This window comes from Eublepharis macularius, chromosome 11 (genome assembly GCF_028583425.1).
Source record: "Eublepharis macularius isolate TG4126 chromosome 11, MPM_Emac_v1.0, whole genome shotgun sequence".
Lineage (NCBI taxonomy): Eukaryota > Metazoa > Chordata > Lepidosauria > Squamata > Eublepharidae > Eublepharis > Eublepharis macularius.
Genome location: NC_072800.1, coordinates 94,079,284 through 94,091,890, shown reverse-complemented (window position 1 = coordinate 94,091,890; position 12,607 = coordinate 94,079,284). Strand labels below are relative to the sequence as shown.

Genomic DNA, 12,607 nt, shown 5'->3' with positions numbered 1-12,607 from the left:
ACACTTGACCCACGTATACTAGCCATATATTAATATTAGGTAGGGTAGGATTACCAGGAGTTGGGAATTGTCTTCATCCGTTCTAACCAGATTGCTACCCTTGATAAGGATACCCACTCCCCCTTTCTGCTGCCTGCTGAAGAGATGCACACTTCAGAGCATCTAGTGAACTGGGTTCTGCTGCCCAAAAGTTTGCCATTGGTCATTAAAGCATCGCCGTTTGCTTTCTTTTCATGGGCAGCTGAAAAACAGCACACGGGGTCAGTAGACGGGGGTGGGAGAGGGAAGAGGCTTTTCCTTCCAGCCCAGTCACTTTGCTCACCCAGGATAAATTTGTGTACGTTTCTCTAATGCTAATCACAGAATAGAAACTCCTTCCGTAGTGTGTGTCTAAGTGCACTGTGGTTTAATTATGACAAAAATGGGGCGGGGGGAGGATGCTTGAAATGAAAGCGGGCCTAACCGTGTACGGTTTTAAAACAGAATATGCTTTTCAATCCATGTTCAGCCTCGCTTGAGACGTAGTACAGCTGCCCAACCTCTTACCAGCCCCGCCCCCCGCCCCGGGCCTGGAAATGATTGTTCCCTCCAGTTACTGTTACGGCAGATGCTGCTGGTCAAAGGCAGCCAAGCCCTCTGCACCCAGTCCAGCATCCCCCCCCCCCAAACCCGGTTACAAAACATCGGGCACTGTTCCATCTGCAATGCTCCATTTATTTAAGTAGCAAAGAGCTGAAAAAGTTTGGTTCTAATTTGGAGTAAATAAGGTGAAGACATATTACATTTATACAAAAGAAAAAAGGAACCCAGAAAGCGACTGCTCTTCTCCCCAACCCCACCCAAGGATGCAGCAAAACCCCAATGAGTGTCGCTGCTTTTCTTGCTGACAGAAGAGGGGAGGGGCAAGGAGACGCCCCGTCGTGGGCGGAAAGGCCTGGTCCTTGCGCTGGTCCTCCAGCCCGCCTGTCTCAGGGCTGCCCGTTCCCCTTTCCCCTTGCTGCTTGTCCTCTGAAGTGGAGCGCTGCCCTTCCCTATATGAGTGCTAGCAACAGGGCAACTCCCGGCCCAAGCCGCAAGAAGCAGGCCTTGTCCATTGCTACACAGGACCTTTCAGCCAGCAGGGGGAGGGGGGAGTGCCACATACCCCAGTAATTGAGCATCTGCTGGAGACGCAAGGAGGGTGCCTGTGGAGGCAGCAGTCAGCATATGGACACGTATGTCACATTAGCACTGCCTACTCCTGAAGACGAGCACCCTGTGGGACGCCAGAACCACTCCAGGACAAGAAGGGTTACATAGTCCACAGTGGAAAGGAATAGAAGAGACCGACAGGCCAGCACTCAGGTGACATCTACCCTTTTCGTCACTAGCAGGGCTACTCAACAGATGGCAGGAAGCAGAAGACACACGCTCCTCTCCCCCCCCCCCCACCATCAAGCAAAATAGCTAAAGTGCAAAAGATCCACCTCCGTGCCCATGGGATCACTCCGGAAGGTGACCTAGTCCAGAGCTACCTGTGCCCTCTTCTGTGACATAAAGGCGTGCCCCAGCCCCAAAGAGGAGGAACCGCGCAAAGAGGGACAGGGCTGCCTGAGCTGGCCAAAACTGCTGTTTTGGCAGACTGGTGGCCCTCCTCCTCCTTCCCCCCCCTCCCAGCCCAAGCCCTTTTGTGGCTGATCAGAAGGGAGTAGCGGGCTGTGAGTAACTGCCAGGCCCCCGATCTGAGGCAGAGCCAAGCTGCCCCTCCCCCCCCTTTCCTGCTTGCCCCTGCTGCCTGGAGAGTGGGGGGGGGCACCCCCAATAACTAGACTTCACCGTGAAGGCGAGGGAAACGGCCAGCTCAAAAATCTTGACAAAAGGGGAATTAGACTGGCAACTTGCTGCAACCATAGCAGAGGCTTCCTGGCTGTAATCCTATTTGAAGTGAAGCAGCAGCGTGACCAAGGGACAGACGGGGCAACACCCCCTCTGCCCCGCTGTGTCTGGGCGGAAGACACCTCAGGCAGCAGCCTGCTCCCTCTCCTTGCCCTCTTCTCATGTCTTGTTGAGTGTCCAGAGTGGGTCGAGCATGCTCAGGGGGTCGTCGTCGCTGGGTCTGGCCCCCCGCAGACCCTCGCCATTCTGGGGCTGGAGGAAGCTTTGTTTGCTCGTCTTGTGCCTGCCCTTGAGGGAGCTGTCCAGAGTGAAGGCCTCCGGGGTCAAGGAGGCCAGGAGCTCCAGTGAGGAGGACGAAGGGGCCACCAGAGCAGCGGTGGGCTCCAAACGCTGCCCTTCCTCTTCGCCCTCATCCTCCGCATGGCTGCTGTTCTCTACGGTTGGAGGGCCGGTGGACTCGGGCCTGGCAGGCGGCGAGAGTGGGGGGGCCATTTCGAGGCTGTTGGTACACCCATAATCAGCAGGCACAGGTTGAGGCGGCGTGGCAGGTGGTGGCAGGACTGGGGTGGCATGACCCATGGTAGGCACGGAGGGGGGCTCTAATGGCTGCCCGTTTGCAGAAGGTTCTGAGCCTCCTCCCAAGGAGGGCCGGATGCTCAGCTTGGCAATGGTGGCCTGGATGGAACTGATGGGCATGTCTGCTCCCAGCACCAGATCCTGTGGGTCTTGAACATATGGCTACGAGGGGGAAAGAGCCACAACAACTTATCAGGTCTTGCCCGGAACCAGGAAATGACACCAGGACTCCTGGGCATTTATGGATTTACTCTCTTTACAGCCCACCTTTCTTGCTCAGATTCAACAGCCACTGAACCATGTCACAGTATGGCAGGGGGGCAGCCTGTGGCTCTAGACCAGAGGTCTTCACCCTCCTAGGCCAAGACGCACAGGGTAGGGCTGTTGGGTCATAAGCCCCTGCAATGCTGCTGTTTTCTGCTGGTAACGCCCCTGCCCAGATCACAACAGCTCCATGGCGCCCTTCTCTCTTGACAGAGACGCACAGCAAGGAGAAAGGTCCCTCTTAGCGCGGGCAGGGGCTGGGGTCCCTCTCCTTCCTCTCATGTGACGTTGAAGGCTTGCAACTGTAACCTGAAAACCACTGCCCTAAACCCCCACCACGACTGGGGCGAGGGACAGGGAAAGAGGAACGAACTTGAGGCCCTGCCTGACTACACTGAGAGGCGCTAGAGCTCACCTCTTTCAGTCTCCTGGAGCTGGGAAAGGGGGCAGCCGTGACACAGAAGGGGGCATTCTTCCCTCCCCTCCTGCCCTTGCCTGTGGCTGCATCTGGAGGCAGGAGAGCCCCAGGCACCCCCTACCTTTTGAGAGGTACTGCTCGGAGGCTTGCTGGTGGATGGCGCGGTGACCCCATGTCTCTGCAGCACCTGCTTCGCGTGCTTAAGGACTGCCTCATAGCAAAACTTGAGGTGGAGCTGGAAAAGGAGCAGCCCGTGAGAGCCTGAACACCCAGACTGTGTGGCACCCACACCTCACCCCAAGGCACCAGGCCTCAGCTGCCACGGTGCTGGGTTGGGGGAGGGGCACCGGGAGCGTCTCCTCCTCACTGCAGCTCACTGCAGCCCCCAGACCCAGAGCTCAGCCTCCAGTCTACTCAGAGTTGCCCTGACCCCCACGGTACCTTCTCCTGCAGCATGTGCTTCCTCTGTTGGCGGATCCTCTTCACCAGCTGGACTAAGTCTGGGATGCTGTTCCCAGCCTCGACCTCCTGCAGGGCTGCATACAAGAGGCAGAAGGCCCCCGTGCGGCCGACGCCAGAGCTGTGGGGGAGGCATGCGCCAACTCAGGTTCTGCTGCCTTGCCCCCCTGCACATGCAGGCAGCCACGCCTCCCCACCATGGATTCCTCACCCAGTCACATCCACCATTCTCGGACACAATCCAGCGGCTACCAGCGTAAAGGCCTTTTCAGAGGCCTGATTTAAATGTGGCTGCCTGAAGCAAGAGAAGCGGTTGGCGGGGGGGGGGGGGGGGCTTTGCAGTTACCTGCACTTCATTGAAACTAGGCAGCTATTCCTGCCCAGCAGTTCTGAGGTGCACCTAAGCCCAAGTCCCCCATGGAGCTGGCTGTGCTATGGCAGGCTGGTGAAGGGGAGGGCCAGCAGAGCTAAGGATCCTCCTGCACTCTTCTCTTTCACCAAGGAGCTCAGGGGGCACATGGGCTATTCCTCACTCCCTTTTGCCCTTCACAACAATCCTGAGAGGTAGTTTAGGCCTGGAGCACAGAAATGGCCCCAGGTCACCCACTCCGCAGTTGGGATTTGAACTGAGATTCTCCCAAGTCCAGTCACTGCACTGGCTGAGGCAGGTGAACGTGGAGCCTCCATGTTCAGAGGCAGTATGCTTCTGCCTCCCAGCTGCTGGGAGCAATCCACAGTGGATGGCCCTCCCTCCCAGCGTAAGTACTTCTGGAGGGCTTCTGACTGGCCAGTTCTGGAGGCAAAGCTGCGGAGTGTGTGTGTGTGTGTGTGTGGTGTATGCCTTAGTGAAGGCTTCAGTCCGTCTCCAGATTGTGTGGCGGGGGGGGGGGGGCAGTTGCCTGAGGAGCCTGCTTGGATTACCTGCAGTGGACAACAATGGGGGTATGAAGAGGCCGCTGGTGAAGGTAATGGCTGTGCACCTCCTGGATGAAACGGAGAAGGTTCCCTTTGCTGTCCGGAAGGCCCCTGAAGGAAGCAAAGCAGGAGAGGCTCGTGTGTTTCTGCTTTCCCAGCTTTTTGCAGGCATCACCTGGCTGTGCTCAAGCTGGCAGGCGTGTTCTGTGTTCCTGGGCACAGCAGGCGCAGCAGGAAAGCTCGAGGCAGCCGTCCCCTCACACAGGCCCGGAGCGGCTGCGTCTCGCCCGGGGCCACGTGCCAGCCGCAGCCCTCCACCCGCTCACTCCAGGGCTGATCCATGTTACTCTGGCGGGTTGCAGGCACGGGAAGCCGATTCCAGGAGCCCCCCCTCACATCGCCCCCACCCACCCACCCCCCACTCATGCCACTCGGGGCAAACAAGAAGGTGGCTGCATACAGCTCTGGCCAGGAGGAGAACTGCAGGTGAATGACCGTCCGCTTCAAGCTCTGGTCACGGAACTGAAGGGTGATCATCCTTTCCACGTGGGTTGGGCTGGCCTTCAAGCTGGTAAGGACCAGGGTGATTGGACCGTGCACCATGGGCTGGCCCCGCTCCGTGGGGAAGTATCGGACCACCTTTTGCTGCAGAAAAACAGATGGGGGGGGGCAGGGCCTGAGACAAGCCAGGAGAACATCCGAGAAAGGCAAGCAAGCCCTAGAAGCTTCTAGCACACTCCCCCTTGGGCAGCCAAGACCCCACGACAGCCGTCACTGCGGGCTGCAAACCTTCAGACTGGGTGAGTGAGAAGAAACAGCACCTCTTGGTGGTGGCAGCGGGCCAAAGCAACACTTGGCCATCTGGCCAGGACAGGGTCAGTCCTTGGCTAACCCACAGAAAAGATAGGGCCAGGAAAATTGACAGATGCCCCGTGCTCTGGGCTCCCTGGGGCTTCTGTGCAGTCCCCCACACACGAATGCACCTGAGCAGGCCCAAAAGAGCCCTCCCCAGCAGGCGGGGAGAGCGGCTTCCTGCATAGCAGTATTCCTTGCTCAGGGAGACAGACAGGCCAGCCTCTTCCAACCACCCGGCCGTGAAAAGACTCTCTTGTCCTAACAGGGAATAAGTGATGACAGAACAGCTCCAGAACTAGAACCTCCCTATCAACCTTGCCTCAGAAAAGGCTGCTTATCTGAAACCTTTTTAGATTTCAGCAAATAAAAACAAGACCCCCCCCCAAAAAATGCAGAAAATCCAATCAGAGTGGAATGACACCTATTTCCAGCTAGCTGTTAACTGGCAAAGCAAAATGAGGGTTATGCAGGGGACCCTTTCCTTTCAGGAGGGTGCCTGCCGTTCCCAGCCGGAGAGTTGCAAACTACTGCAAGTCTGACATGATCCAAACTGGGCTCAAGAGCAACCAGCACACTAGAGAAATCTCCCTCCCACCTCGCATCACGCTTCGTGCATGCGTTCCAGGGAGGCCGGTCCCTCTGGCCTGGGGTTGGGACTCTGGGCTGCATTTCATTCTGCAACCCACGCCATCCCCACATTTACCGTTATTATCTATTAAAGAAGCAGGCACACACATCAGCACAGCCATCAGCTGTAGATGCCACTTTCTAGGCCTCAGGGGCTCTGGCTTAACTCAAACCATGTTTGGTTCTTTAAAGCGCCACAGGAGTCCCTCTAGGTTTTTTTGCTTCCTGGCTGAAAGGTGGTTTTACTTGGCCGCTGGACGTGCCTGGCTGCCGCTGCCTCAACATCTACCTTCTCAATTTCCTGCTCCGAGACCAGCATGACCACGACGGACACCTTCTGTTCGTAGATCATGAGCCAGAAGTCAGAGGCTGTGCCCACCAGCGGCGCCTGGGTGGCAATGATGGTGGGGCAGTAAGAGGACAGGTCCTCCACCCTGCTGGCGTTGATGTAGTCATCCTTGCCCGACCGGAGGATGATGCGGTTCTTGTCGTAGGGCATGATGTCCTGGTGGCGGTTCTTCATGGAGTAGCAGCGGGCGATGGCGATGGACAGCTGCCGGGCGTCCTTCTCCTGGGCCTCCTGCAGCTCCTTCCAGGTGGCGTCCAGCTCGCTGACCCCGCCCACGGAGGTCGGCTTCTCCAGGCCGGCCACCGTGTCCTGGAAACGGTCCAGCTCCACCAGCAGCCGGCGAATGTGCTCCGGCTTCTCGTACGGGTCGTTCTCAATCAGCTGCACTGCCTTGGGTTTCAGACCCTCTTTGGCGTCAGCCTTGGTGGGCTGCAGCAGCGGTTGGCTGACCGAGGCCTTGGCGCACCCCAACTGGCTTTCAGGGCTGGAGGACAAGAGGTCATCGGTGGAGGTACTCTGCCGGTGAAACTGGACCTCAGAGGAGCCCTGGATGAGGGGCGTGGCTCCCGCGGCCAAGGAGGACGGGGGCAGCTGGGGCAGTGGGCCTGAGCAAGGCACAGACGAAGGCCGGAGGGAGGGAGGCGGGATGGCCAAGGAGGGCTGGGGAGAGGGGGCTGGGGAGGGCAGGGCCGCTCCCTGCACCACCACCCCACCTGGCATCTGGGGCACAGCAGGGCTGTGAGGACCGACAGGCTGGCTGGCAGGCGGGGGCTGGTGGCCAGCCAGCACCATGGGAGCGTTAGGCGGCAGCTGGGCCGTAGCAGGGCCTGGAGGCCTGGCTGAGGGGGTGGGACCAAAGGTGATGGGGGCAGGTGAGCCGGGAGGCAAGGGCTGGAGGGCAGCGAGAGGTGGGTGGTGGGGCAGGTGCTGGGCTGGCCCCATCAGGCCAGCCGAGAGGTTGGGGCCTCTGGCAACAGCAGTAGGGAAAACCATGGCCCCTGAGTGGGGAGGCAGGCCCAATGAAGGCGGCTTGTCATGGGCAGGAAGCTGGTAGCGCTGGGCTCCCGGCTGACCTGGGAACCGCCCCTGGCTGGTAGGAGGAGCAGGGCCTTGACTCAGAACTGGCTGTTGGCTGGAAACCTGGCCTGGGAACGGAGGTGGGAAGGCCGGCTGATGAGGGGGCTGCACCTGGGACAGGAACTGAGGTGGGAGCTGCTGGGATGGCTGTGGGCCCACAATGACCTGGGGCTGCCCCTGAGCAGAGAAGCCCTGTGGGGGCTGAGCAGCTGAGAACGGAGGCAGGGCCTGCTGCAAGTAGGGAGGGGCTCCTGCTTGGGCGTAGGGGAACTGCAGGCCGGGCCCCTGCGGTCCCACAAAGCCACCTGAGGGGGGAAGCCCCGCCCAGTGCTGGAGGGGGCCAGTCATGCCCCTGGGGGCCGTGCAGCTGGAGATGGGGGCTTGGATGCTGTCCACAGTGGTGGTTGCTGGCCGCACAGCCTGGGTGTGGGAGGGGAAGCTGCCTACCCCAAAGTGGTTGGGGGCTGTCGGGGGTGGCTGAATAGGAAGCGGAGGGGGGTGGCCTGCTGGCAGCGCCCCACAGGAAGAAGCCGGCTGCCCCAGGCAATAAACAACCCCTGGAGTGGGGATATGCTGAGGGGAGGACCTCTGCGGGGGCAGCTGGGGGCCAGGGTAGGTAGGCTGCATAGAGACTACGGCTGGGCCCTGCAGAAGGGCCCCGGGAGGGAAGGCATGTGGGCCAGGGACAGAGGAAGGGGCAGAGCTCAGGGGAGGCACAGCTGGCCGTGAGGCAGGAATGTGAGGCGGCCTCAAGGCCCCTGGGAAAGGAGTCCCTTGCCCAGAGCTGGCCGGGATTCCTGCCGTGGGGTGGTACTGCCTGGGCAGAGGGCCTGCAGCAAGGTACTGGCTGGGGGGGTAGGGAGCTCTGGGCTGGCCTGTCACCAGAGGCAGCAGAGGAGCACTGGCAGCCCTGCTACCCACTCCAAACCCCTCGGGGCCCGGGGCTCTCGGGCCCCCACAGCCAGGGGTGGGAGCTACCCCAAGAGCCGCCAGGGCATCTGCAGGCAGCTGCGCCAGGTGAGCGGCCAGCACTTCAGGAGGCAGGCTCCTCAGTTCCTCAGGCAGGTCAGCCAGGGAAAGGGAGCTCAGAGGCAGGGGCTCAGCAAGCTCCAGCTCCGGGGGCCCCTTCTGAAGAGCAGGCTTGGGGGTGGTGGGCCTGGGCGGGGGCCTCTTCTTCATCTCTCTGCAAAACAAGAGCAGGCATGCAAGCAACATGAGGAGGAGGAGGGGAACCAGCAAGCCTCCAACCTACCCTTGACAGCTGCCCCCAATCCAGAGGCCTCCTCATCTGGGAGGGGAAGGAGAAGGGGCAAGACGTGGCCAGCAGTAGGCAGGCAGCACAGACCATCTGCCTGCCCAAGGCCCCTGGCATCTTGGCAACTCCAGGCCCTGCAGTAGCAGGGAGGGAGCCGCTGGAGCCTTCCAGAAGTCCAGGTCTCTACACATGTAACCACAGATGCCTATGGTTTACAGGCCTACAAAAAAATTTAGTAACTTAACTTGAAATTAGAGGGGGCAGGAGAGGGTTTATGGAAGCAAGAACTCCCAGTCCTATTGAGTTGTATTTCCATGCCGCCCTTTTGCTGATTTCTTCCTAGGCATTCTCATAATCTTTTACTCTCTCTCTCAATAAACAGTTCAGTATGTTTCAGTTAAAACCATTTTAATTTTGTATCGGAAGGTCTGTAAGGGTATGACTATCATTGGTGGTTAATCAGGAGTACTGATGCTGTATTGGAAATGGGGGGGAAATTTCCATTTTAATTAATATTGGGAAAATACTATTTATTTATATGGTTTATGGTTTACCTTTCTCAGAACCAAGGCATATTATACAGTGTAAGCAACAGCCGGGACATCGAGAACAGACTACCGTAATGCACTCCACGCAGGTCTCCCCAGAACGCTGCAGCGTCACTGTCATCAGGAACTAGGCAAAGCATTCATATTGCGCCCACCCTGCAGTCACTCCGCTGACTACCCATCAGCTACCAAGCTCAATTCAAGGCTTTGGCGGTCACCTGCACAGCCCTTCGTGGCTTTCTGTCCTCGGATCTGCAGGACCGCCTCCCTCCCTCTGCTCCACCACTCACGCTTCACTCATTTGGACAGGGCCTTCTGCAGGTACCACCCTGCACAGGGGCAAAGCCAACAACTGCCTGTACAAACACATTCTCTGCGGTGGCCCCAAGACCGAGCGAAAATTATGCTGATGCCCTTCCTAAAACTCTAAAGCAAAATTCATGCAAGCCGCAAGAGGAGCTGGGAGGAGAGGAAGCATGCCCAAGCTGATCGATGGTAAGCGGGCCTTGGATGGCAGATGCGGCCTCTGGATTCCAGAGCCCGAAGCTATTGCCCATTGAAAAGAATAGCCCTTTAGGGGCCCACGTGCCCTGGACCGACCCTGACCAATGCAGCAGAAGCAGCAGGGGGTACAACAGAGAACGCTCCACGTGGTAGGCCTAGAGTTGCCAACCTCCTGGAGATCACCCAGAATTACAGTTCTCCAGACTACAAGGGTCAGTTCCCCTAGAGAAAAGGGCTACTTTGTAGTATGGAGTTTACGGCATCATATTTTTGCTGAGCAACCTCCCCGGGCTCTGCCCCCCAAATTTCCAGGGATTTCCCAACCCAGACTTGGCAACCCTAGGTAGACCAGAGGTCTACCACAGTGACGTTTAATGGGCCATGGTAACGCCACGCGGCCCAGTTGGAGAGCACTCTCTCCTCCCCTCCACTCCCCCTGCTTCTGCTGTGCACGGTGGGCAGCTGGGCTCCTGTACATCGGCCCCTTTAAGCACCCCATGAGCTTGACAGGGTTGTAGTTTTCAATGGGCCGCAGCCCTGGCCCCTGGAGTCCACGTCTACCACCCAGGGACACAGCGACCCTTTCAAGGGCTGTTGCGGCACCTACACAAAGGCCTCTGAACCCAGTTCCAGGCATCTCTGATATTTATCTGGAGCGAAAAGTCGGAATCAGGAAACACTTGGAGAGACTTCCATGGTATTGGACGCTGCCTGATCGGATACTGGAAACGTCAGACATCTGCTGAGACTGGCGGTATTCAGTGGTGCATCTCCAACGGAAACTACAGAGCCCCAAGTCTTCCTTGCTAGGCCAGCAGCTGCCCGTGCGGGAGACGCAAGGATCGCACTGTCAACACCTCCTCGCTACGCAAGCACCCCTTACCTCTCCAGGATCTGCTGCCGGGAGGCTTCAGCCTCCTTGCAGCCAGTCTGGGCTTTCTCCAGGAGTTTGGCTACTTTGCCTTCCAGGTCAGAGTAGAAATCTTTTCCCTCCTGGGATTTCTTCATCAGGTCTTCATAAGCCTCATAGGAAGCCACCAAAGTCTGCAAGGTGGTGTTCCACCTGGGGAGGGAGAGACAGCAAAGTCCGAGTGAGAGGCAGAGCAGGCAGAGCAGGCAGGATGCCTTCCGGGGTGTCCTAAAGCCTGCCCGGTCAGTGATCAGAGGCCGAAGAGCCTGAGAGCAGAGCCAAGGCAGGATGCCCTGAACGGTGCCGCCAGAGGCGCTGCATTCTCTTCCATGGGTGGCCAAGGAAGCTCCCCCTCCGATCCTCAGCCAGCCCTGGTTCGGGAGGAGGCACCTCTTTGTTTTCCTTGCTAAGGGGAGGCGTTTCTGGAGAAGGGGTGGCAGGAGTTCCTGCCCCGAACGTCAGACCCACACACCTGTGGCTCGGCAGCCCGGAATTCCCACCCCTACCCCCAACTTGGGAGGGAGCCTTGCAGACTGAAAAGCCTGTTGCTAACAGGCAGATCAGGCTGGCTGGAGCAAACCAGTGCGGCTGACCCCTCCTTATGGCGGGGCTGAGGCCCCAAAGCTCCCCCCGCCAAGCAACTCACTTGTGCTCCACCTCGGCAAGGGCCTTGCGCACTGTCGCGTACTTGACATTTGCATCTGTCAGGGCTTTGAGAATGTTCTCTTGGGCCGCGAGGTTCTGCTCCAAGTACACCTTGATCTGGTCATACTTCTTCAGCTGCTCTTCAAAGAGTTTCTGCCCAGAGGCAAAGGAACAGGAGTCAGGATGCCAGAGAAGCATGACTGAAACAGGAGGCCAGCTGCAGGATGCTCGTGTGTTCCGTCACCCCTGAATCGGTTCGGCTCCATCTGGGACCAGAGACCGAGGGCTTGCCCAAGAAGCCCCGGCACGCCAAAGGTGACACCGCAAGGGCCCAAAGGCCATCCCATCCTTCCCGGTAACCTCCACCTGGCTGAGAGACAGGCCAGCCGCCACCTTTTCCAAAAGCCTCTGAATTGTTCAGGTCTATCCGTCTAGCCCATATCCATCTCATTCCTCCTCCAAGCAACAACGTAATGGGCGTCCTCCCTCATTTCATCCTTACAACCACCTTGTAAGGTGGACTAGAAAGGGAGGCAGGCCAAGTAACTTTCCTGGCCCAATGTGGTCTCTCCAGTCATACCCTGGAGAGTATGGAACCCCTCACCATTTTCATAGATCCAAAGGAGTTAGCCGTGTTAGTCTGTAGCTGCAAAATAGTAAAGAGTCCAGTAGCACCTTTAAGGCTAACCAGCTTTATTGTAGCATAAGCTTTCGAGAACCACAGCTCTCTTCGTCAGATGCATCATCAGAAGAGAGCTGTGGTTCTCAAAAACTTATGCTACAATAAAGTTAGTTAGTCTTAAAGGTGCTACAGGGCTCCTCACCATTTTGGCCCTAATCCCACTAGGGATCCAAACAGCAGAATAATTTTTTAACGGCTGATATGGGAAAAGAAATAATTTCCCCAGTTCCAGAGTTCTCCATGGAAATAACTGCTGATGAGCAATCCGCCCCCAAGCACGAGTAAGGGCGTGTCCCCTCCAAGCTCCTCCCCCCCGGGACGGGCAAGACCGCCCTCCTCTGGCTCTGACCTTCATCTCCGATCTGTCTGTTGTCACCAGGGAGGTGGTGATGTCATCCTCCTGGACCATCTCCCGCAGCTGCTGCTCCAGGGACACCCGCTGGTCCTTCATCTCCTGCACTTTGGCCAGGATCCGCTTCAGGTTCTGCATCACCTGCTTGTCATCTGAAAAGCAAGGTGCAGCTGGTCAACTGCAGCTGGGGGGAGCTGCCCTCCTGGATCTACCTCTTGGGTGGGATCCACGGACCGCTTTGGTTAGCAACAGTGCTTCCCCTAATGCAAGGAACCCTCCTCTGGTTTTGCACGGGG

At 58.1% G+C, this 12,607-nt stretch overlaps 1 protein-coding gene across 1 annotated transcript in view; it reads right to left on the bottom strand.

Moving 5' to 3' along the window:
* Positions 1–701: 701 nt before the first annotated feature.
* The window catches only part of PTPN23 (protein tyrosine phosphatase non-receptor type 23), a 34,866-nt gene continuing 22,960 nt past the window's right edge, over positions 702–12,607 (bottom strand). The window contains exons 17-25 of the mRNA XM_054991279.1: positions 12,309–12,463; positions 11,279–11,430; positions 10,606–10,785; positions 6,279–8,598; positions 4,968–5,152; positions 4,514–4,618; positions 3,575–3,713; positions 3,255–3,368; positions 702–2,613 (exon numbers count right to left, since the gene is read on the bottom strand). Coding sequence (XP_054847254.1) covers positions 2,035–2,613; positions 3,255–3,368; positions 3,575–3,713; positions 4,514–4,618; positions 4,968–5,152; positions 6,279–8,598; positions 10,606–10,785; positions 11,279–11,430; positions 12,309–12,463 — 3,929 coding nt within the window. The 3' untranslated portion in view covers positions 702–2,034. The remainder of the gene's footprint in view (positions 2,614–3,254; positions 3,369–3,574; positions 3,714–4,513; positions 4,619–4,967; positions 5,153–6,278; positions 8,599–10,605; positions 10,786–11,278; positions 11,431–12,308; positions 12,464–12,607) is intronic.